Source organism: Hirundo rustica, chromosome 1 (assembly GCF_015227805.2).
Source record: "Hirundo rustica isolate bHirRus1 chromosome 1, bHirRus1.pri.v3, whole genome shotgun sequence".
Taxonomy (NCBI): domain Eukaryota; kingdom Metazoa; phylum Chordata; class Aves; order Passeriformes; family Hirundinidae; genus Hirundo; species Hirundo rustica.
In genome coordinates, this window is record NC_053450.1 from 25,207,104 (window position 1) to 25,232,560 (window position 25,457).

General features: G+C 36.0%; 1 protein-coding gene across 1 annotated transcript in view; it reads right to left on the reverse strand.

Moving 5' to 3' along the window:
• SLC26A7 (solute carrier family 26 member 7) overlaps positions 1 to 25,457 on the reverse strand; it is a 66,589-nt gene that overhangs the window by 14,287 nt on the left and 26,845 nt on the right. The window contains exons 5-11 of the mRNA XM_040073454.1: positions 17,787 to 17,939; positions 16,330 to 16,412; positions 14,673 to 14,820; positions 12,585 to 12,698; positions 9,253 to 9,330; positions 7,642 to 7,737; positions 819 to 925 (exon numbers count right to left, since the gene is read on the reverse strand). Of these exons, the coding sequence (XP_039929388.1) occupies positions 819 to 925; positions 7,642 to 7,737; positions 9,253 to 9,330; positions 12,585 to 12,698; positions 14,673 to 14,820; positions 16,330 to 16,412; positions 17,787 to 17,939 (779 nt within the window). The remainder of the gene's footprint in view (positions 1 to 818; positions 926 to 7,641; positions 7,738 to 9,252; positions 9,331 to 12,584; positions 12,699 to 14,672; positions 14,821 to 16,329; positions 16,413 to 17,786; positions 17,940 to 25,457) is intronic.

Genomic DNA, 25,457 nt, shown 5'->3' on the forward strand with positions numbered 1-25,457 from the left:
TCTAACACCATTAACTTTAACAACCATTTAATTAAGCTGTCTATATTGCACTTAATTTCAGTGGGATTCAATGTTCATGCAAACAACTGCATACAAGCAGCAAGTCACTTCCAGAACTGGTGAGCTGTGAATTAATTCTGTAGCAAAAATCAATCATGAACCTCAGCTATATTTCCCTTTACTCACAATCCAAAGTAGCAACTGTACTATATTAAAAAAAAAAAAAAAAAAAAGACCAAACAAAAAAACCCAACAACTTCTGATTGTTCTAGTTTATTTGTGCTGACTTTTCTAAGTCATACACAGAACTTATACTTTTTGTTAGACATTAGAATAGTTGTACTGTTATGGTTCATTAATCCATATTTGCGATAGAATTGTCAACTAGAAACTCTTGTGCAACATAGTACCTAGGAGTTTATAAAGGCTCTTAGTTACTAAAGCTTGCCAGAAGTACTTTTTCCTTAAGGAGCAAATAAATATTTAATGGAAAAAAACTATTATTAATCTTCCTGTTGATTTTATGCTACCTTCACATAATGAATACTACAGATGTGTAGTGATAAGAGATATCACAAAATAATGCCATTTTAAAAAATATTTTAGAGATTCCTTACTCTTTGGTAAATGGACAGATGTGACTTTTCCTTTTGAATTGTTTTATCTTGCAATTTTCCACAAATAGAAAACTGAAGTTTAGTTGTTAAATTTAGTACACCTTATGTCTACACTGACTGTGAAGTAATATGCAGAACAAATACATAATGAAGTGCTAGTAGAACATTACAATTGTTCAATTGTTTCAAATTGTTCCTTACCTGGGAAAGCGGAAAATCACGATTACTATAGTGCAGACAACACCGTACAACAGTCCCACATTAGCAGCAAAGCATATTGTAAACACATAGGTACTAACCCATATGCTCTTTAAGAAGGAGAGAAAAAAGAAGTGATTAGTTTCAAATTTTATAGCAATGTGTGCTTTATGAATCAGAAATAAAGATTTTTAAAACTAAGATAGTTTCTCAGATGCGAACATTTGGATCTTTGAACTGGCAAATACTGAAGACTGAACTAGCAATTAAAGTAATGCCTCTCCATGGGAGACCACTTGCAGCATAGCACAGCCCATCCCAGTGCTCAGAGGTTCCTTCCGGGGTTACTTAAAATAGCATTTGTGCTTGTGCTAACAGCTTAAGTCAGAATAAACCCACTTGTTTTGGAAAACCTTTATGTTATTTTTCACCTTGCAAATTCTTATCACCTTCTTCACTGCATAGATTTTAAATCCTTCTTTCCTTTCACACACAGAGGTGCCCTAATGAGGTCGCATACAGAGAGCTTTTCTCCCACTAATCATATAAGTGGGAATTATAATTTGCAAGGAGGCTGATTAAAAGTGGCGTTTATCAGGGTACAGCTGACTAAAACAACTCCATGACAAATAAAAATTACTGGGGAATTATTTCCTTCCAATAGAAATGGTGAGATTTCATATTACTTCCCTATCTTTCAACATCTGATTATTAAAACTTGTGATAATTTTAAATGTAATTTTAAGAAACACTCTGAAGCATATCTGAAGCTACAGTCACTTTAAAAAGAAATTTAAAAAAACCTTTAAAAACTTTCACATTTCAATTTTTCCCTAATTATTTTCGTACCAGAAATGATTGCTTTTCTTTCCATGCTATAATGATGTGTACAGCTAAAAGACATGCAGATTTTCCAATTAAAAGTACAAATTACTTGATTTCTTGTACCAACCTAATTGGTATAATAAAGCACATCTTTATTTCCTTGAGGGAGCCTTAAGTAAAGACTGCCATCTACTCTTTATAAAAAAGGTGTTGAAAAAGAATGGAAAGTATTTTCACTCCTCTGGATATACTGAACCCCACAGGTGCCCGTTTCAAGAACTACAGTGCAGCTTGTTCATGTTTGCAGAGTAACAGATCACATTACAATGGCACAATCAGTGTTAAGATTATCCTTCTGATACTTTCACTTAACTCACGAAAGCCAGAGACAATAGAATACTTTCAGCCCAACCACAGGAATTTTGCTACAGCAGATTTCAGAACTGTTATTTTATGAATTATAAAATGTAAGTCATACCATACTAACTTGTGCTTCACAGAGGACAGAATGTTACATGACTCTGTTTAGAAACCTTTTCCTCCCTCATCTTCAAGATTCCTAACTACTGCAAAAGACTTTCCAGTTTCTTCAACAGGAGAGATGCTAGGTAAGGAGGTAGTTCACCCTCTGAAACCATCCTCAATCACTAGTTGTATTTTAACATGACATCTTATACAAACTGTTGTGCAAATATTTACAAAGACCACCTTTATGAGCAACAGATATTGAGTTCTGATTAATGAAAAAGAAAGTAAGAGTAAGATTTATAAGTCAATTATACTTTATAAAGAAGCTCACCTGAATGTGAAAAGGCTAACAGAACTACTAAAAACCTGAAAATCGGTGAGATCAAGCATTAGACTATCTTAATAAGGCTGAACTCTTGACAACACCTGAATCCACTCCAGTGCGATCCAGTTCAGTTGCAGACCTGAACCTCATCACATCTAACTAAATCACTGCTGTAGACCTGCAAAATTCTTATGTCTCAGAAGAAAACAGAATGCATAAAAATGCAAAACAAAGTCTGCATAGGAAGAATCAAAGCCAGAAATGCCTAAGTACTGCTGACTACTGGGAAACCTAGTTGAGTGCCTCTCCAGCAGCCTAGTATCTTACATCTTAACTGTAATCAGAGACTGCCATTGTTCCAGAGGCTGAGCCAAAACAATCATACTCTCATTAGTCAATCGCCCTTTCAGTACTTTGCATTGGCCTGGAATCAGTTCTTCTTTAATTAGGGTGGCATCAAACTTGTAGAAAGAAGTTATGTTGATCTGATAGATTTTTTTTTTTTTTTTTTAATTCATGAGTTATTGCAAAGTTCAACAAAGTCATAAAAATATCAAATTTTTCCTTGGCAGCTTACTTCAATATGGTTATTGCATACTCTAGGACAGATAAATCTAATCACTCTTCAAATCTTAGCAATAATGTGTTATAGGCACATGTTAATATCAAAAATCAAAACAAAATCTACTTTCAAAGTACTGCACTAATTTAAAGACAAAACTCTAAAGAGGGAGAAAAGAAACAAGCAGAAGAAATGGATTTATGTCAACTCCTGCATATATCAGAAAGTATCAGAAGCACTGAGAGGTACAGTGACTGTGTGTAGCAGCTGCCTCCATCTAGACTTTTGATTTCATAGGGTCCAATGATCCACCATTGATGACAGTCTAAAATCATTACTTGGTAAGGAAAAAAAGTATATAAATATGTTTTCTGAACCTAGGGCTAGACAGTACAATGCTAAGGTATAGTGATAATAAATGTTTCTATACCAGTTTGAAACCAGATTATGCACTTCCCTGTTTCATTGCAGACTGAGAAGATAATCGGCTATTGCCTGAATGTCTAGGGTTCCTCATATGTAACTCTCTGCAACACAGCTGTCTAGTTTCCGAATGTAAACAATGCATTTGGTTATCAGAATGAAGAAAATTTAGGAAGGAGTCATCTAACTCCTACCTGATTATGCTGTTGCTTAGTGGAGGAAAAGATGAATATGACTCAAGTGACCAGTTCTGTGCTGTCTATAATGTGAGGCTGTGATGAGTTGCTTAAATAGAGGCCCCCCAGCATACAGCCAAAAGAAGAATCCTATTAAAGTCCTGTTCATTTAGGAACTGTCCCAGCAGAAGATGCTGGAGTCCTGGAGGGAGCTCTGGCTCTTAAGGACTGAGTGATATGGCCATGCTCCCACATCCTTCTGCAGACAAAAGAATAATGTGTGCATTGATCCTCAGCACACTCTTCATCAAAACTTGGGGTTCAAGTGAAGCCCACCACAGCCATAGATCAGGAACTGCCTAATGCACTAAGGGACATGGTTTAGGGGTAGACCTGGCAGTGCTGGGTTTAACAGTTGGATTAGATGGTCTTTAAAGGTCTTTTCCATCCTAAATGATCCTATGATAATAATAAAGTGGTATGGTAGTTCTTTGATATAATTTTTCACAGGCATTACATACACAATGGTTGAAACAGAATTTGTTTGCAAACAGCTCTGGAAACAGAGGGACTGATAGAAATAGTACTCTTTAAAAATAATTTATATGGTAATCATGCTTTCAATGGATTAAGCATTTACAAATTCCTTCCCACCCCACTGAGACCAACTACAGCACAAGTAATATAACTCACACTAGCATATTCACTAATGCATGAAAAATAGAAAATCTCCCTAGGATGTCATAAGATGGAGTCATTGATGTAAAATTATTCTCACAGAAGAGATGGTTTCCTGCTTTGTAGAAAATTGTTTGTATAGCTGAGCCCTGAGAGCTCTCAGAGCACTCTCCTGTATCAGGACCCCCGTGTGATGAACAAATTAAAGTGCCACCTTCCTCCTGAGGATAATACCTGAAGAAGTTCTAAAAACCCCAAGAAAATGCACTAATGAGCTCCAGATTTCAAGGAGGACTCTTTATAGGCCCTCTCCTCTCAATATTTTGACAAAATAGATTGATAGGGTGTGGGATGCATGTCTCAGAAATTCACAATGGCAAGATCTTGGAGGATACTTGTCAAAAATGAGACCCTCATTCTTGGATCTACTTTAATTGCTGAATTAGTATTATTCCTCACATACTTTAATATCAATATATATGCCTACAATTTCAATTCATGCATCCATAACTGCTTCTCATCACAACACCATATTGGGAATGTGTAATTTTTACCATAAATTCTTGCCATTCTTCCTGCTTTAAAAGTCAGGCATGCAACTTGGCTTTGTCTCAGCTGTGGTCATTTTCTGGTCAAGACATATGTGCAACTTTAAAACATTTTTTTCTCTTTAAATGCTGGAGTATTTCATTGCTGAACTTCTCAGATCCCTGCTATATAATTAATTCATTAAAATGATACTTAATCTGTTATAATTTTCATCTAGAACATCACCTTCTGAGGTATTTCCCCCCATCTTTGGTTACTTTTAAGTCCAACTGTTAACAGCAAATAAAACATTTTTCTTCAGCAGTCCATTGCCAGGCAGTAGTTTTTGCGTGTCTTAAAAAGTGTCTTATCTGTGATCCTGAGCCTTAAAATCAAGAGTTAACAAGAACTTCACTGGCCTTTTTAGTAAGACTAGGAAAGTATCACTAGTATCACCAGCCCTGTCAAGCTGGAGAATAAAACCAGCAGGTTAGTCAAGTTGGCCTGCATAAGAAATTAGGCTTACAGAAACAAGGAAATCACCTTTTAACCTGAGGACCTGAGAAGTGAGATATATTTACAGACAAGGCCCGATTAGCTACCTGGCTGTTCTCAGACAAAGCAGGAAAAAATATCAAGACAAATCACTCTCAGTTGTGCATATAACATATATAGTGGAACAGTGCAATTATTATTCTGAGATTGTTGAAGTCATCCAACCGAGGTGTAGGGATTGACAGAAGACCTTAACTAGAGCAGGAGACATTTGAAGTTCATATGGATGCTATGACTGGCAGGAAAGAGACCTCTGGAATAAGGACCATGGGGTAATAGCTGAAAAGTAACCAAATGCGATTTGAGAGGTGGGATTTAAACTTGAAAGAAAAAGCTACCCATGGCTGAAAGAAGAGATTGCATAGAAACACAGAATATCCTCTGATGGAAGGAGCCAATGAATTTCCTCAAACCCTGAACAATATTGTGTCTTCTACATTTAAATGGATTATGTTTATAGAGAACTAATCAACAGATAAATATTATTCATCCTGTTTGTGTTTAATGAGATGCTTAAAGAAGTGTGAAGGAACAAGGTAACAAACTCCATAATATTCCATTTCCATGCACTATCATTTGCCAGACCTGTAACCAAAACAAATCTGACTTCAATGCTACATGACACACACCCTTCAAAGAATCAGTTCCAGAAAGGACAACTGCTAATTATTTCCAAATGTTTTCTTAGGGTTTCTATCTTCAAAACACTTTGGATAACCTGGGTGATGGAATTATTCATTTCCAGTGTTCTGTCAATTACTGGGGTGAATCCTTTCTAGCCAAAATAACACCAGTGTAGTTACATAGTTCACTGGGCTTGGTGGGGCTCCTCAGAGCAGGCAGCAACGCAAGATCAATGTTTATAATCTTACTTTAAACTATGCTATTCAAGGCAAGATGATTTATCCTGTCAAGCTAAGGACTGATGGTAAAACTACTTGAAGATAAATCATTGCTGAAGTATGTTTAGTCAAAAAGATGAACCCAGCAAACTCCCCCATTCTATAACCTCTCTTAGAAATTATGACAGATGTCAGAGATGTCATAAGTAACTACTCACACAACCTTTTCTGCCAAAACCAGAAAAGCAAAATCAGTCAGGTTAGTCTATCTGTGAAGACTTGTCAAATCTAGTGAGATTCCCGAATATCCTGCTGGAAAATGTAACTACTTATTATTTCAATGAACTGATGGAGAAGATATATCTCTCATAACTACCAATGTTTTTAAGTCCATTGTTCCCAAAATAATTCTTGATCCACATTATCCATAATTTCTGTCACTGGCAATATGGGTTAAGCTGAAAGTCAAATACAAAACAAGAGATAGAAAATATTTCCAGAATTTTACTGCTCGAGGAAGAAAAGATTTCAGGAAAGACAGAGCTTTTTTTCTGGATAATACAAAAGAAACCCCAAAAAACAAGTTTTCTGAACCTCTAGTTTTCTGCAAGCAAGTGCAAAAGTTCTCAGTCAATGATGTTGTTTACTTTGTTTCCCATACTAAAATCCAGTGCTCTATTAAAAAAAAGTTTTATTCTGTCTAGGCTTAACCATTACTGCTGTAGAATACTCAGTCACTGGTGATTTCAAAAAAAGTCCGATAGTAACTCAAATTACCTGTATTTCCTGCCACAGAAAAGGACTATGTGGCCAAAATACCTTTCTGAATATTGTTAACTCAAATGTATGGAATGCCAGCATGTGTGTATTTATGTTAAGTGCGTAGAAATTTTGGTTCCACTAATTGGCCATTGCACCCAAAATCTCCTACAAAAGACAAATCCAGGAGTCTTCTTACACATAGATTCCTCTTTACTATTTGCTAGGAATTCTGTGCAAATTCTGTCAGACTATTTAGACTTTGCGTTAAACCAGATTTTCTTACTATGTCTCCTTTCACCAATCTACTTTTTCTGATGTATTCTTCCTCTCATAGTGCAGAATCTTTCTCTATGTTCAAACCATAGATACTCTGCAAAATCTGAAACAGTTGAGGCAATTTACCTACAGCACCCCTCAGAATATATCTTTCTGCATCACTACTGTTTCCAGTTCTGTTTGACCTATGCGGTGAGTCCCTATTCCCAGAGGACAATGATACCAAAATCTCTTCAATAATGCTACAGTAGCAAAAGCATGTTAAACAGACAGAAAATACATAAAAATTAGACACATATTTGCTCATAATAACTTGATCTGTCTGTATACACATCTCTAGCTTTAGGTTTGATTCTTTACCATTTGTTAAAATAAGGAAAACCTCCTTAGATTAAGTTTTACTTACCCAGTCTATTTTATCCACATTCCAATATTTTTTTAAGTCACGGAACTGCATTAGCATCCCCTTCAAGCCCACAACAATAATGCTTGCTAACACACACTGCAAAAACATAAACACAAAATCCATTTGCAGAGTTGTTAGTGAAAACAAATGCTTTTTCTTCAATTAAGCAGTCAATGTCATAACTAAATAAAAAAAAAAACAAACTGGTAGGTGTTTAGAAAATGGGATGAGCACAGGCATCCTTGTGACAGATGCTACCAGCAATAACCCTCCTGTCTCCTTTTTTTTGTGAAGGCAATATACAGGCTACCTAATTGTTAGAGAAACAACAGAAACCTCAGGACTACCCAAGATTCTTCCATGCATCACCAAACCAAATATATTCTTCCACAGTCTGAAGGACTCAAAAGCAAATCATCACTCAACTTTGCTGCAGTGAAGAATTGTAACTCCCCTTTCCTCACTTCCTTCTCTTCGCTTCCCTTCCCCTAGAGAAAGCCTCTAGGGCAAAAGTCCATTAATTTTGAACAACAACAACAACAAAAAATTTAGTTCTTTCACTCAGGAAGGAGGAGGAGATGGATGAAGAAATCATCTAGAGCCAAAAAGAATGGAGTACAAACCAATGGATTTACAGTGCATAGACAGGCTGAAAAAGCATAATAGAAGAGAAATAAATTATCAAGAAAGAAAAAACCAAAAAGTATTTTTACAATATGGGGGAAAAGGCCTACAGGAGACTGGTCAAAATTTATATATAATCCATATAAATCCAAATTAAAGTAGGGAAGGAGTATGGCAAAAAAACACCAGGACATATTGCACACCCTTCTTCAAGTGTCCTTACTTTGCATGGTTAAAATAAACTATAAAAGGATCTGTGTTTGAAAAGTGAGAACTTTCATGACACCATGTAAACAATAGCACAAAGCAATTTTAAAACATAGTTGAGTTAAAACTTCATGTACATACATGGCAGAATTGTGGATAATTTTGGAGCTGCATTTAGCAGCTTTGACATGCCTGTAGTTAAAATCAACTATTAATTTGTAATACCGAAAGCTAGATATAGATTATGTGAAAAGATGTCACACTGCTTCAAAGAGTCTTAGCATAGATGGATAGAGTCTTACATAGAGGTATGACAGAGATATCAGAATACTTCATAATCTTCTGGTAATTAAGCTTATATCATGATCTAAAATAATTTGTGTCAAATTTATTTGAAAAGCAAAGTTGTATATCATATGTATATCTGGAGAACTATCATGAATCTTCATTAATTTCTACCGCACTTTGTCAGTTTACAAATCCATGGCAACCTGGGTGTATATTTTTCATAAACTACATGCCAAAAGTAAGTAGAAGAGAAATTCACTTCTATATGCTTACATGATAGGCTATATATGTAACTACGTATATCCAAAATCTGTATCTCTTATGCTGTCACCCCTGTATTTTATGATTTCAAGATTTGTCATGTCCTTACTATTCTTTTGGCCACTGAAATCATGTAGAGCTGTTTTATAAGTTGCACTGTCTTTCCCTGAAAGGAGCTGTCATTAGAAAATGTTTGACATCTTTAATCTTTCAAAAGGATAAGTACCATACCATAGGAAGCCAATAGAGCAGAGGTCCAATTGTGTAGATTACCACAAGAATTAAAACACAAGAGATAAGGCAAGCCACCTAAAACAATAAACAAGAATTGCAGATCATTCAGTCTAACAACAACAAAAAAAACAAAAGAAATTGTGAAAAGGATAAATTATAAAATATGGTAGACAAAGTCAAGAATCAGATGATGAAGGTATTAGCTATTAATCTGTGCGTTGCAGTTGCATAAGATTTCAATTTTAATCTCTGATTATTACCTTTAATCAACTACAGTGAGAACATAGTGCCAGATCTCAACATCTGTGCTTGACCCTGCTGCCAGCACATTGACACAAATCAGTGTATCACTTACACACTTGGGTATTAAATGGAATGTGTGTGTGTAATATCTCATCCCAGAAGTTTCTCAGCACCCACTGCCATTCTGCAACTTATTTATAGCCATGCACCCTATGTTGTACTAAATAACAGATCTGTCATAGCATTAAGCAAGAATTATATATTCTATCTTTTTTTTTTTTTTCCATTAGAGAAGAAGTCTAACTTCTTTTGTTGGGATTAACACTAGAAGAAAACTATTGTTAAACCAGAAACCACTAATAATTTCATGTAATTGTCAGTGTATTTACTTAAGAAAATGCTAAAACATTAAAAAATATATTAAAGATTATAATTAATGCAAGTAATAGAAATTCAGAAAAAATATGGTCTAATAATTATATATTTCTTCACAGTATTTATAATATTAATCTGATACTGGAAAACTACAGTAAAATTGCACTGTCCTATTCTGCTCTAAGTGCTCACTGAGTTCTTCTGTCTCATAAATATACAGTTCAGATTCACAGAAGGTTTTTGACGATAAGTAGACAGATGCTCACTTTATTTTTATATTGATAATATGTTTCTTTACTAAAATAATTAGGTTTCATTTTAAGAGACAAGTTGTTAAAAACAAAACCAGACAAGTTGTTAAAACACTAGAAAATTAAAGTCATGGTGTACTTAAAAATACCCTCAAGAAGGATAGACAGAGTGTTTACATAAAAAAGGGGTTAAAAATCTGCTGGTAAAATCACAAGGAACTTTTCCCTCTTCCTGCCTTCATGAAGAGCAAGAAAAAAAGTGTTGATTCTATTTGAAGGACACTTCTAGTCCATGATAGAATTCCTCACTTCTGTTTTCTCCCAGGAAAATATATCACTGAGGAACAAATGACAAAACTGCAACCCAGGTATAGCCATTTGGGAAAAAAGGGCTGCTCTGTGCCACTGAAAGGCTCTTTACATTTCTTCCATGCCCTATGCCAAACTGACTTCTCTCTACGTTAAAGAAAGGCTTCATTTTGCCTTTGACCTGACCAGTATTTATAAGTGATGATCTTCTCCTCTCCTCATTCTGCCTGGACAGCCACAAAGGAGAGCATTAAGCTAATAGGTTGCTTTCTAAGAAGGCAGGGGAGGGATTGTTATGCCATAGTGCTAACTCATAGCCACACTCTTAACTTTTAGACACAGGCACTGCTATACTGTGAAATCAATAGATGAACCAAGCAGATTTTTATTGTGTGTTTGCTGTCCTGAAATCATGGTATAGCGGTTTCTTTTTCCATTTCATGTATTGAATAACCTTTTATCGAGGACTTTCCCTACATGTACCAGAGCCAATGTGCTCAAATACCCCATATGCCTTCAGGTTATAGGTCTGCAGGTTACCTCAAATCCTCCATGGAAAAGCCAGTACAACATGATGCAGTACAAATGTAAACTGTACAGTCAGTACACTGACAAATTACAGAAGAGGATGTCTGTGAGTTGGAATTGTATGACATCAAATTCAACTAAAATATATAACTGAAATAATTAATAGCCAAGTGGTAACTAAAATATTTGCATATAAATACTTTTCAAGATTATTGTTAGATTATTTATTATGATTAAGTGAGTTAAGAGTACTCTGCGGCTAATTAGCAAGTATTTAACATGTGGAGTGTTGAAGCCCTGTATAATTCCTTAATATTGTGAAATCTGCATGAGAAATAATTCTAAGACATGGTTGAGGAGAAATACCTATGGATTGTATTTAGTCTTATACATCATAAACCCTTTTCTTGCAGCTAATGTCCTTTATGCAGGCAAGAGAAACAGCTACAAAATGAAAATAGAATCATTGAATCATAGAAGTGATAAGGATAGAAGAAACCTTTAAGGTCATCAAGTCCAACTGTCAGCCCAGCATCACCTCCATGTTCACCATTAAACCATGTCCTCAAGTGCCATATTCACACAATTTTTGAAAACTTCTGAGATGGTGACTCTGCCAGTACTCTGGGCAGTCTGTTCCAATCTGTTCCAATGCTTTACTACCCCTTCCATGAAAAAAAAAAAAATCCTGATATCTAATCTAAACCTTCCCTGACTCAGCTTGTTGGTGTTTCCTCTTGTCCTGTCACTTGTTACCTGGGAGAATAGCAGCAAACTCCAAAGGACATGGCATTGGTATGGCAGGTGTCCAGCTGCCACCAAAGGGCTCTTGAATTTCAGAGGAGAAGGCAATGCTGTGGGGGTGCCCCAAGTGGTTTGCCACCTCTCTTGTTCACAAGTACAATTTGGACAGATGACAGGCTGACAGGGTCACAATTATCATTTTCAGCAATTACAGTCCCCTCTTTTCCTGAGCTACTGTAATAACAGCTTGTGGGTTTCACTTCCTACAATAGGAAATAGCAACAAACATCTTCAAAAATCTAAATGTCACCTCTGTGGGCTCAGTGTACGCTGAGGGATAGGACAAGTACACCATTTCACGAGGCAGAAGCTGGGAGATTACTTCTGGTTTTTTAACAAACAGCTCTAAAGGTTACTTACATTTTATTTTGAAAATCAGACAGAAGATAAATTAAAACAGATTAAAGAAATGTGATTTCTTTTTTCCTAAAACTTCAGTTTAGACGGCACCATGAATCCATTAAACACCATTAGAGGGCACTTTTGTTACAATGGTGACAAATTCACATAAATGGAAAGGGCTTTTATGTATTTTCCTGCAGTCAGAACACACAACTCCTAACTCCCTTGCTGCCATAGACCTTACAGTTCATACTGAATGAAACAGGTAAAAATTAGCAAATGGACCCATTATCTTTCCTAGAAAGACATCACTATTCACATGCAATTTCATGCAGGTTGTTTAAAATGACAGGGCAGAGTCATTCCCAGGACAGAGGGAAAGGGAGACTAGAGAAATACAATGGATAAATCAGTACAAATTGCAGTGAGCAGTATCACAGCTTCAAATCTCTGATGTACTTCACTCCAAGCTGTTACCTGTGTTTTGGCGCCTGTACTATATAAAAGTGCCGTCCGTCCCATCGCTGCAGCACTTGGTATGCAAAAGAAAAATGAAGGAATCACGTTGCTGAGCCCATGAGCCAAAAATTCCTGCAAAGTCATTAAACAGAAGATGGTTTTTTAGATGTTTTTTTCCTATTGGTCTGTCACTTCGATGCCTCTTGCCAACAAAGGAGTCCCCTATGTAAATATTAGCAATGATAAAGGACGGACACATTTTTGAGGGAAAAAATCACACAGGTACCTGACAAAGGGTTTCCCAACAGAACAGATCTTCTCACAACTCAGAACTAATTTGAATGATAGAGATATTGAAGCAGATTCATCAAAAGCAGGAGGGACATTTTGTCCACAAAATAAATGCCATTGCTAAGTTTTGAAGATTAAGTTCAACCAAATTATTTACATCTTGATCTACATCTGCTTTTTAACTGGACAGAGCCCCAGGTACTGGTGTCTGGAATCTGTCCAGAGTATTTCTGGTTTATGGCTCACTGGAAAAAACAGCCACTGATTTCCTTTAGTACATGTTTTAGTCAAAGTGAAGTGTGGTAGCCACACTGTATGCATGCTGTCTTTCATCACAAATGTATTTGGTGTTTGCTTACAGTCAAAATAGAGACATGTCTGAACACAGATTCATAGAAGGAAAGTGGAGAAGCCGCCTTGAATATGCATCCTAAGAAGAACAGCGTTTCCTGAGGAAGTGTTCTGCCATGGCCACCCAGCATCAGAGACTTTAAGGAGCAAGCTGGCCTGCCCAGGAAAATGTGTAGGAAAATGGTGCTGTATCCAGCCATCTCATGAGTTTGTCTTCACAGCACAGAACAGCACCCCTTAAAGCTCACCCGGCAGCCTCACACACCCACAAGCCCTCGTGCCAAGCACCATGCCTGCCCCCCCGGCAGTACAGCCACACCACCTCTCATGGAGGTTTGGCTCTTTTGCTCCATTACTCGATGCAGACCTACACAGAGGTTCCAAGACTGCAGCTGCTGTGTTCCATGGAGTCCCTTGAAACAAAGCAGCATGTCACCCTGGGGTCTGACCTGCACCAAGCTCAAAGCATTCTCCCTCTGCTCCATAGAAACGTGGCTCTGAAGCATCAATAGAAATTTATGGCCCAATGTATTCAAACTGAGGAATATTTTAGAGACCTGAACAGGCAAGAATGTTCCTACTGTGTTTTCCAGTGACATAAGAGTTGTAAAGAACAGGACCTGATGTAACAAGACCAGCCTGTCTAGATAGGCCGCTCAAATAGACCTCCAGCTGCAAAACAACTGTTCTTCATTCAACCCTATGCTATTTATCCCAAACCACTTACCATAAAGGTGGAGGCAACATTTGCAGCACACTGTACTAGTGTCAGTTATCTGAAATTGAGCCTTTCTTACCACAGTGCTTGAATTAGCATCTCCATGGATTTCTTGCTGGCTTGGAGTTACCCACCCACCATGACAAGCAATATAATAGTGTAGAGATGGCCCACTTTTATTTAAACATGTCCTCTGCAAAGTGGAACTCAGGACAGAAAGCTCCTATGGTTGTAAATTTGGCAGCACTCTCTGAACTCACCCAGCTTCTTAGATACAAATAAACCTTTATTTTGGATGAGACTTCTACTTTGCGTAAGTATAAATAATTTCTTATTATAACATCAAACAAGTCCTGGGCCTGTACCTGGTACAGGTTTTGTTTTAGAATTGCTTTGTTTCATTAATTGGTAACTGATTTAACATCATAATTTGTCTATAAGAGCTTAACTGCCAGAGGAGAAGCTGTCTCAGAGCGGTGAAAAATACGTTAATACCCAAATGCTGCACTGAATGTAGCATTACAAGATTATCCTGAAGGATGATCTTCCCCAAAAGGAGCAGTTCAGCCAATGAAGGCATTCTGCAGAGATAATTTGAACAAAATTTGGGTGTTACTGTAAACACTAGAAGGTGTCAGGATGCTATATGGAACATAACTTTTGATACTGGGCATACATCTATAACACTTTCCCCAAATGGTGAAGTGATTTAGAGGCTCAATGACACTAAGGAGAAAGAGCTTTACCTGGTTGTCATCCACAGTGTATTTAAACTTTTTAGCAGAGCCTTGAGCAAGAGCTAGTGAGGCTACATAACCAACCAGTGCCACTCCAAAAGCTTCAGTGACTACTTCAGGCAGGACACTCATGGGTGGTGCTTTTGGTGATGGCAACCTATAAAAAATAAAGACAGTGATTTTTTGCAAAACTTGATACATGGTCTCTATATGGCCTGCAATTTATGTGAATACCAGAGAAACAATCTCTGCAGGAACAGCTAATTTTTGGATTACTTGTAAGGTGACATTTTCAGTATTTTAGATGAATAAGATCTCAGTCTGTTGGGAGCAGCAGAAGAGAATTTGTAGAAGATGAAACTTTTTCAGATGGAGTATACAATTTGAAAACTTCAATTTGATAAATTATAAAAAGAAGTTGATAAATTAACTCCATGACTAACAAATAAAATTAGCAACCATTCACTAATTTTGTAATGTTCAGTAGAAGAGACTACTGTATATTTTTTTCCTTTTTTGATATAGTTGGCTTTTCTGAAAACTTAAATTTAAATATTTAAAAAAATTTCTATTCCTGTCAGTTACTGATAGTACAGGCATTTATTCCATCTAATGGGGACTTTTTTTCAAAAAGACCATGGTCTTTCCAGAGCACAAATCACACCGTCCAGAAACTAAATTGTGCTCTTAAGGTTTCTGATGCTCTGCACTGACAAGGCAGTTAGGTATTTCAGGCAAATGCCTAAAAACATGCAGGAATGATCCAGGCTTTTCTTCTGTTCTTCCACACTACATGTATGAGGTTAGGAATTATTAAAACTGCATAAACACATTTTACTTATTCATTACACATAGAAGGGGCACACTCAGACGTGTTTTAGAGAGTCACAGCATGCTCTAAAACTTAAAAATCATATTCTTTCTCAGAAATTTCCCTTATTTTATTTCTTTCATTGCAAGCTGCCACACATGCACTCACGCTGTTTTGGACTTGTACTTTGTGAAATTTAGGGAAACCCTGCTATATTGAAGCAGGAAATTACACAACAGCTGTGTTCTTCCATACCAACCTGTAGAGTTTGAACCTTTTTTCCTGACAACTAATCTAATTTCTCTTTCTAGCTAATTATATGGATTTTTTTTTTTTTTTTTTTTGCCTTCTCAAGGTCATGGAGGAAATTATATCCTTAACTATAGTAATAAAGTTCTTTTCTAGATTAAGCATAATTAAATCTTCTACATTTTCTCAGAAACCACATTTTCTAAAATTACTATATGCGTGGAAAGGAATGAAGTGTAGTAATGCATAAATCTTATCTCATTGTAAATCCTTTCTGCTACAATAATGCAAGGGAACTCTGAAAAACCAGGTTGCGATAATCTTGTAAAGAGTGTCCTGCCCTCCTGTCATACATCATCAAGTACTTAGTAACTACTTTTTATTCCACAAAGCAAGAAAAACCTATGAAAATATACAGGAATGCATTTTTGTGATGATACCTATGCACATATAACATGGGATTGAATTGTGAGAGAGTATCTGAGGGGACAGGAAACAAAGTAGATTTTTACAATTTCTTATTTCAGAAACTGCTCTGACCTTTTCAGAGACTGTTCTCAGAAATAAAAATGTTTAAAAGCCACAAGCTAATAAAGCCCACATTACCCTTTAGGAATATTTCCCACAACTTCTATCCCGTAGATGTATTCCATATCAGCATAGTAGCAAGCAATGGATGTAGCAATTATCTAGTGATTCAAACAAAAAAAGATGTTACATTTCTGTTGCTTCTGACATGGTCCCTATTATTGCCATACCTAAGCACGTGGCATTATCCATATACATTTATCCTTAGATCAATCCAGTAAAACAAGATAATAAAACATTATTATGGGGTTTTTTGTTTGTTTGGTTTTGGGTTTTTTTTTTTTTTGTTTTTTGTTTGTTTGTTTATTTGTTTGTTTTTTGCAAATGTGGAAGAGAGTCAAAAGAAACTAAGATTTGAACACAAAAATGAAGTAGGACTACGGTGCAAGTTTGTACATTTATGGCTCTCTGTAAAGCCTCAGGAACTGTGGCAGTGCCCAAAGTCCCTCTGTTCAGCATGTGCCCCAGAGCACTACCATTCAGGTGAGCAGCCTAAATTAATTCATAATTTAGGTCTTCCTGAGTAGTCTGATTCAGCTGATCTCTGGGAGCATCTAATCCAGACTGGCAGTGTTGACTTCAGCACAGAACACAGCAGAAGATGTGTCTGCCTCTTGTTTTTATGTTCTAGTAGTTATGAATCTTGCAGAGGGAGTAGAAAGTTTGACCCAGAGGAGGTTCAAACTGATTTCCTGTTTTTCAAATGAGATGAACACACAAATCTCCATAGAACAGGCTTCCAGTCTGCAATCCTTAGTTTGCTGGTACATTTTATCCAATATTTCTAAAAACGTAACACTGAGGCAAGGACCATACTACCTCTTTTCCCAGCATCTTGCCATTGTAAGTATTTTTTTCCAGCAACAGAAAAGTAATTGCAATAACACACCCTGAAAACCAACTGTCCTTCATACTTAGCATTTTCTTTTAGAGGTTTAGAGAAAAACAGAAACTTTCTGATGGTAATCTGGTGCTGATCATTTGACTGCAGCTCAATCCTTAATGCAATTGCTAAGTTCAATTTAGTCTATATTATATTGAAGGAAAACTTAGTAAAAAGACAGAAAGGAATAACATAGCTATTTAACTTTGTTGTAGATAAATCACAAGCAACATCTAAGGCACAACTACCCAGCTCAAGACTTACTTAGAGTTACAATATGGCAGTTACTTTTTATTTTCTATTTCAAACTTCTTGCACTTTAACATTCTAGGCTTCGTATTCTTGTGATTATGTAGAAAGTAGTAAACAGATGAAAAATATTATACAAACTGGGAGCTTATGTAATTTTTCTTAATTATTAAGCCAAACCATTTCCTGGTTTTATAATTTACTTACAGCCATGAAAATCAGCTGTCTATTTAATAAGAGGCAGGTGTGAGTGTGGGTAACTATAGACAGCACAGTATACTTCAGCAGATTGAGCCACTGAAACCTTTGTAAGAAAAAGCCTGATATATAATTCTGTACTTACCAAAAGCAGATCGATGGGAAGGACAACTTTAATGTTTCTGTGAAATTTCTCATTCAGTTCTTTAACAAGAACAAGTACCACAATACTCAACAAGGAGAGAAGTAATGCCTCCAACTGAACGGATCTGATATTCTCAAACACATAGGCATAAATCTACAGTGAACAGCAAATAACAATCACAGATCAAAAAATATACTCTGGATCACACGCCACGGCATCTTCTCACAACATCCAACAAGTGGGAGCTGAATCAATACTGCAGGAGCTGAGTCATTGGACAAGTTTATTGCTTGTATTTTAGATTTTACAAGGAAGAAAATCATCAATTTACCACTCCTATGGGCTTCCAAAAACTCAAAAAATAAATGCAGTGAATATTTATATATATTAATTTGCAAATTTCTATTGGTAGAAGCAAGATATAAAATTCCAATAAATGTGATAAGTTTCTTTTTCTTATTCAGACTCATTAGGTTCAGTGAGATAAATGAGTGTCACATTAAAATGTTGAGAAAAGTTTCTTGCACAAAGGTTTATTTGTAGTGGCCATAGCATATAACATCCACCAACTCTAGCAGTAGAAGTTATTTCTGAGAAAAAGAAAAAAAATATAAGACAGAAAAGATGGGGAAAGAGAAGGAGAGGAAAAAAGAAAAGGGAAAGAAAAATGCAGTAGTGGCTGGATGGGAAAATACGCAACAGGAATCTTCCAAGATGAACATCCTCTTTAGGGCATCCTCTGCAATCTGTGGGTCATTTTTCCAGAGTAACATTTTTCCAGAATAATTTCAGCTGGGCATCCTCAGTCTCCCTGTTGGTTGCTCTTGCCTCTTACAGAGTGCTCCATGGAGCATGCTTTGCTTAGGTCCAGATGCTGCACACACTAAATAGTTGCCAAGCTTATATACATATGTTACTGGTTATTTAAATAACTAAAGTTATTTGCTTAGCCCTGTTTGTTTCCTTTTCTGCTGACTGCAGGGTTAAAAGGAAAAGAGGACACCAGGACAGAACTATAGAGTTGTTAACAGGAGTCCTTCAGCTTTTCAGCAGTTAATATATACTGCAATAACCTGTAAAACAGGTTAGAAAAAGGTAGTTGGATCTGTGATGAACAAAGGAAATATGATGCTGAATTATAAGGAACATGCAGAATAGAGACATGGAACAGGAGTAGAATGACCAATAGTGATTGGAAACAGGGTTCTTCAATGAAGAATACAGTGTTGTAAGTAACTGACTGAGAATGCAGCTGCCTTTGCACCAGCACAGATGACACAGTGAACTCTAATTCTTGCTCTATGCTGAATTTGTGGGTACACAAAATAAGGCATGGTAGTAGATTAACAGAAAGTAATGAAAAAAATTAGAAGTTTGCTGAAACAGTTAGAAGGGGTGAAGAAAGTTAGAGAGAATATCTATCCTGATAAATGAAGAATTCATGAGACCTTATCACAACTTATTTTGGGGCCTCATGAAGAAGAAAAGCAATAGTCTATTGCCTAAAAGAACAACAATGGATACAGTACACATGCTTACTAAAGCTGTAAAGGAACAACAACAACAACAACAAGATAGGCTCAGTCCCTGGAGTTCTGCATTTAAATTCTGGGAAGTATTGTGCATCCTGAAATATAAACCATGGAGAGAACATAAGTTAAGATTAGGATGTAGATTTAGGCATCATCACAAGTAACTTTTTTTTAAACCCCAACTTAAAGGATAATAAAATCAAGCAAGTGAAGCTTGAAATAATAATATTAATATTATTTTAAAAAGTATTTTCTCTGGCAATGACTAAGAAGACCACTACAATAAATCAAAAGTGACATTTGTAGTTTTATGAAAATGAAGATTAATAATTTTCTGCTCCATAGAACTTATTCTCAGGTAAATGTATAATGCTAACAAGTTTTGACAGTTTGCAGGTTAAATATATACGTTTATATTGGACAGGAAAAAGTAGTAGAAAAATTATCTTAGGAAAGAACCCTGTTCTAGCAGAAAGGTAGTCAATATCATGATAAAATTTATTTCTACTGTTCTGATTCTGTCGTGCATAGAAAAGGTGATGCTCCTATTGAAGAATGGCTAAGTTAAAATAAATTCCTGATTTTTTCTCTCTGATAATATTTTCATAATCTATAAAGGGAAAAAAACCCCAAACCTAAAGATGGTTTCAGAAAAGTAACTTCCCTCATAAAGAAGAAATTTAGCCCTTGGAGTTTCAGTTAAGGATGCACAATATAACCCAGCACAAACATTTTTCAGAAACCAGGAAAATATTTTAAAATCAACTTCTTAAGTAATATGATCTAGACTTGTCTTAGAATGGCAAATCTGAAGAATGGCAATTAACCACAGTTTTTTAACAACATATTGCCCCACTGTAATCAGAAGATATGTGGATTGTATCTTGAGTGGTTTAGATCTGTACCCATAATTTTCCAAGAATGCACTTTCAAGAGGGCACAGGACGTGGCTCAGTGCCCAAACAGAAGCTGTGACTAATTAAGGCAAAATGAGGCAATCTGGAAAACTGTGCCCACAAACTCACCAAAAACTGAGCTAGATCTAGAGTGAATGGCAAGAAAAGGAAGAAATGGGTTGATTTCTACTTGCTGAAGTCAGAGAGGTGGGATTTGTTTTGAAGTGAGTGCTGGCTGTTAAAGTGCCAGCATTAGCTATCTCTGTTCATGGCATCAAATCTAATTTGCCTAGACAAAGTGAGACAAAAGACTGAGTGAATAAACAAGACTTTAGTGAAATACACAAGCTGCAAGAATTTTTGTCTTTCAAATTGAGTAAAAAAAGACATTTCCGTTTAATTTTAAAAAATACATATCTAAATCTTGTAAATCTTTGCCATAAGTTTTTCAGACTTTGCAACAAAATCTTTATATAAACTGCCTAGTACATCCTTTGGTGTGTCTTTGAAGTCGTACCCTTCTGTTTGTAGTCTACATCAGCCAATAAATGAAAAATAATGGAACTACCAGCACTTTGTAGCTCATTCAAATTCAGTAACCCAAACAGCCCTATCCCCAAAGTGCCTGTGGTACACTAAAACAATTCTGGCGTTACATTATTATATTATTATATGCATTATACACATTATTATATGCATTATTATATTATTATATACATTAATATTAAATTAATTACTGTATTAGACTAAAGAGCTTCCACTGACTAGTTGGTTCCTGGGTAACCATTTTCTGAAAACCTAAAACCATTCAATTCATTGTATGACAGTAAAATGAGGAGACCCTTTCACAAGAAAGAAAGAAAGCGTGTGGCTCTTAACAGGAATGTAATTAACATTCACAATAGATATTTCTTTAAACTGTACATTTTACATGGTATTATGTCCAGTCAGTTACTGTACTCATCCAAGAGCAAACTATAAATCCTAACTCTAAGTACATAAAGCAGAAGTTTCCAATAACATTGGCATCTGATTCAAAGAAGAATTTACAAATGTTTTATTCAAAAATGCAATTATAAGTTCAGAATTTCACATATTTAGATGATCCACTTACAGAAATAATTTGGAAATTATGCAGCAGAATTTAGCTTGATATTGCAATGTACAAAGCAATCTTTGTCATTATATTATTTAAAATGTTTTTTAAATTAGCAATAATATATTGAGCTGTTTGCCGCTTGTGTTTTTCATTTCATTGCCAGTTTTGTGTAAAGATTCTTAATAGAACCTCTGTGACAATATTCTGAGCAATCAGTGGACTTTTTGGTAATGAGTGCAAATTTGGACATAAGTGAAACAAGCAATACTCGAGCTTTGCACATATATATATAGACAGACACTGTATGTTCCTTGTCTCATGGGAAACCATCAGTTTTGAGGTGATATTGAGCATTGTAATGGTTTATATTGCAGAAAGGGTGTTTATTTGGACGTATTAATGAAATGCTCTGTGTTGGTCATTTAAATGTCTACATGAAACCCCAAAAGATTAACTCTAAAATGTGTACAGAGGCTGAAGCAAACAAAGTAGTTAAAGGAACACGTTATTTAACACAATACATTTTAAGAGTGGACAACTTCATTTCATTTTCAAAAATATTTCATTCTCATGTTTTTTAAATATGTCACACTGGAGGGAAAATGTACAGGCAAATACTGTAAGCTGTATAGGTAACTGAGAAAAAAAGGGGTGAAAAGAAAGGACTGATAGCAGAATGTGAAGGTTTGGGGTTTTTTTCAGAATTGCAGCAAAACCACAGAAAGATTTTGCAACAAACTTGCCACACAGCCACAAAAGACCCCATTTTGCAAACCAAGTTTCTTACATTGCAGTTCATTTTGCAGTGTTGTCTTTTCTCAGAAACGTGGAAAGAGAAATATATCTATACATAAATAAAGGGCAAATGCGAGTATGTTCTTCAGTTTTCAGATGCTGAGTAAAACTTGACACTTTTCCCTTGTAAAGTTAGATCTCACATGCATTATTCCCTCACTGGTTTTCTTCTTCACCTTCACGTTTCCTTTTCCATTTGCAAAATACCAGCTGATGCTGCACTGTGCAGCTCAACTGAAATGTGACAAACTGTGTACAGGAAAACAAAATTTAATAAGTTACATAACCTATGTGTAAACACAGAAATACCATAGGCTCAAGGCCAGTGTACTAGATTTGTTCTCCATATGCAAAGTTCCTTTCTACTTATTTAACCATGATCTCACATGCTATAAAGAATTCATTTCACTGGCTTGCTATGCTTGCAACTCTCCTATCACATTTTATTAAATGTTCTTATTCTTGCTTTGCCAACCCAAAGGCTGCCTGAGGCAAAGCAGTTGGTTTTGTGAGTGGGAGGTGTTTGGAGTGGACGAAGAAAAAAAAAAAGTAAGCAAAAGTACCAGTCTTTGGATTTTAAGAATTTGAAGTAAAGAACATGTCCAGAGAGACATGTCAAAGTTGCCTTTCAATCTCTAGGTACATGTGCAAACTACTTTATATCTAATTATTATAGTTTTCACGTAAAACTACAACCACAGAAGAAATCTGTTTTTAAAGTCTAGCTCTGGTGCTTTTGACTGAGATACTGGACCTTCTTAAGGCAATTTGTAAGTCTGAACAGACACCAGAAATATTTAAAAATACTTACAGTATTTTACTTTTAGTAAAACTGCCCCTTTTTTATTATTCTTTCAAGTTGTACAGAGTGGATTTTTTTGGTCATTTATTTTCACACAGTTTACAGAGCAATTCAGAACCTTTAAAAAATCAGGAAAATTTTTCTTTGGAATATGTTCAAAGGGGTTTGATTTCAAAAGAGAAAGGCAACAAACTTGTTTCAAATACATTAAAAATACAAGGGATAAGGGAATAGATTTCTTTCAAAGCATTTGAATGACCTCATTTATGATATCATCAGCACACCAAGGTGGAAATATTTCTTTCATATCACTGCTGTTCTTTATTATTGCTCATAATGTATATTTTGATTATGCCTTGGCTGCAGTACTTAACACCAGTCATCTCTACAAGATTAGAATATTCCTATATGTAAGCATAGTCTCCATGGAAACACCATGAAAAAGAGGCTATTCACATTTTATATTAAGAATCATTTATGAAAAGGTTTTTAAATAATGAAAAAAAAAAAAAGAAGAACCATTTTTAGTAGTCTAATAAGCCAACTGACCACTCATAAAAATAGCTATGACACTTTTAGGTATATCTCTACAAGATAAATGGATAAATTACTTGTGTTTATTACATGCTCCTAATTTTCATTAACAAATTGGTCCTGTAAAAAACTTAACAAATTAATTATCCATATGAAAAGCTATCAAATTTATAAAATACAATGAAAAAAATTCTAAAAAGCAACATCTTCTAATCAAGATTTCACATTAACAAATTTTCTAAATAATAGGGAAAAATAAAGCACATAGTAGGGCATAAAGACATAGTGATTTTAAATAAGATATCCTAATATAGTGCTGACTAGATAAAGTCTCACTATCAGTGCAACGTAAATATCACCTCAGCAAGTAAATGCAGTTTTATTATGAGCAAAATATCATTTTGACAGGTACCGTTGTAACAATAATAATGCCAAGAGATTATGCTCACAGCACCAAAACTCAGGGCTTGCTGGAATAAGTTACCATCAAGAATATGTTTGTGACTTCTGTGTAATAAGATGTTACAGCTTTGTTCTTTAAGGCTTCAGCCAAAAATATGTACTTTCCGAGGGCTGTAACCATGACACTGGTGCATCGCCTCCTGGCTTTGACCAAACCAGCGGGGCGGTGATGTGGTGATGTGTCCCTGACTGTACCAGGTGCTTTCACAAGATACAGGTGGGAAAACACTGAAACAGCAACACCCACTGTCCGGCTGAGGTGGGGAACAAAGGGTGATCAGTCATCCAGACAGCCTTGGAACGTTCCCTACCTGAACTGGAGCCCAGGTAGAACAGCACCATTGTTGCTGAAGTTTTGGAAACAATTTCCAAATGTTTTGGAAACTCCAGTAGTTGCCAACGTGGGTTATGGCCAGGATGGAAACCAACTGATGACTAAAGCAAATCACCTTGTGACCCTGCACAAGGCCTAAGTGAGACCTTCTGAGCTCTTCTGGGCCACAGGGGCTGTGCCAGCACCTCCCTCTCTGTGGCAGCACCTCTCAGACCTTGGGAACCCTCAGGTCTTCGATACTTGAAAGACCATCACTTACAGCAAGGCTGGGCTGATACACACACACACACACACACACACACACACACACACACACACACACACACATATACACACACACACACACACACACACACACACACACACACACACACACATACACACACACATACACTCCTTGAGTTGCAACCCTAGCCTGGTGAGAAACACTCAAGCATTTGCCATGAGTACTTCCCTGAAGCCAAGGGGAATTTTTGATAAGCACCTTTACACTCACAGACAGATGTGTATACATCTTTGCCTCTGTGCAAGGGTAATTACTATGGGGTGAATGTTGTTATCATAAAACTGTAATTAAGTCACTGTTATAGTTATTTTTTTAAAAAAATGATCACTTCATAAATGTTAAATTACTCATGATGAAATTCTGTTAAACCCTTTTGCACACCTTATTTTTTGTATCGATACCCTTTGCACCCTTACCCTTTTTCATCCTCAGTCTCCATGTAATCCATTCTAAATTGATACTAATACAATTTTCCTATGAATGCTTCATCCTTGGAGTAAGTGAGTGAATCTGGCCACTGAACTGTGTTAAAGTCACACTCATATCATATTAAGGTCATACCTGCTTTTTGACAATACCTCTGATGGTGATGTTTTAACCAGCCTAACCACTCATTTGCAACAATAGCGCATGAAATGCTGCATGCATTTTATAAAAATTACCTTAAAGCTGTCCACTTGCCATGTTTATGGCAAAGTAGTATCATGTCATAAAATAATAAATAACATATCTAGAGTGATTTTTGCATAGGAGATGCACAAATCTTGGGTCATTTTCCTTTTACCAAAATGATGGTCAGATTTCATTCAGCAGCATATGAAGAAAATACGTTTAAATTTATATTTATACTCTTTCCACATGCTGACCCAGTGAGAGATTACCCTCCCTGTATGAGTGTATAATGGTTCACGATAATAAATGGAATTATTGA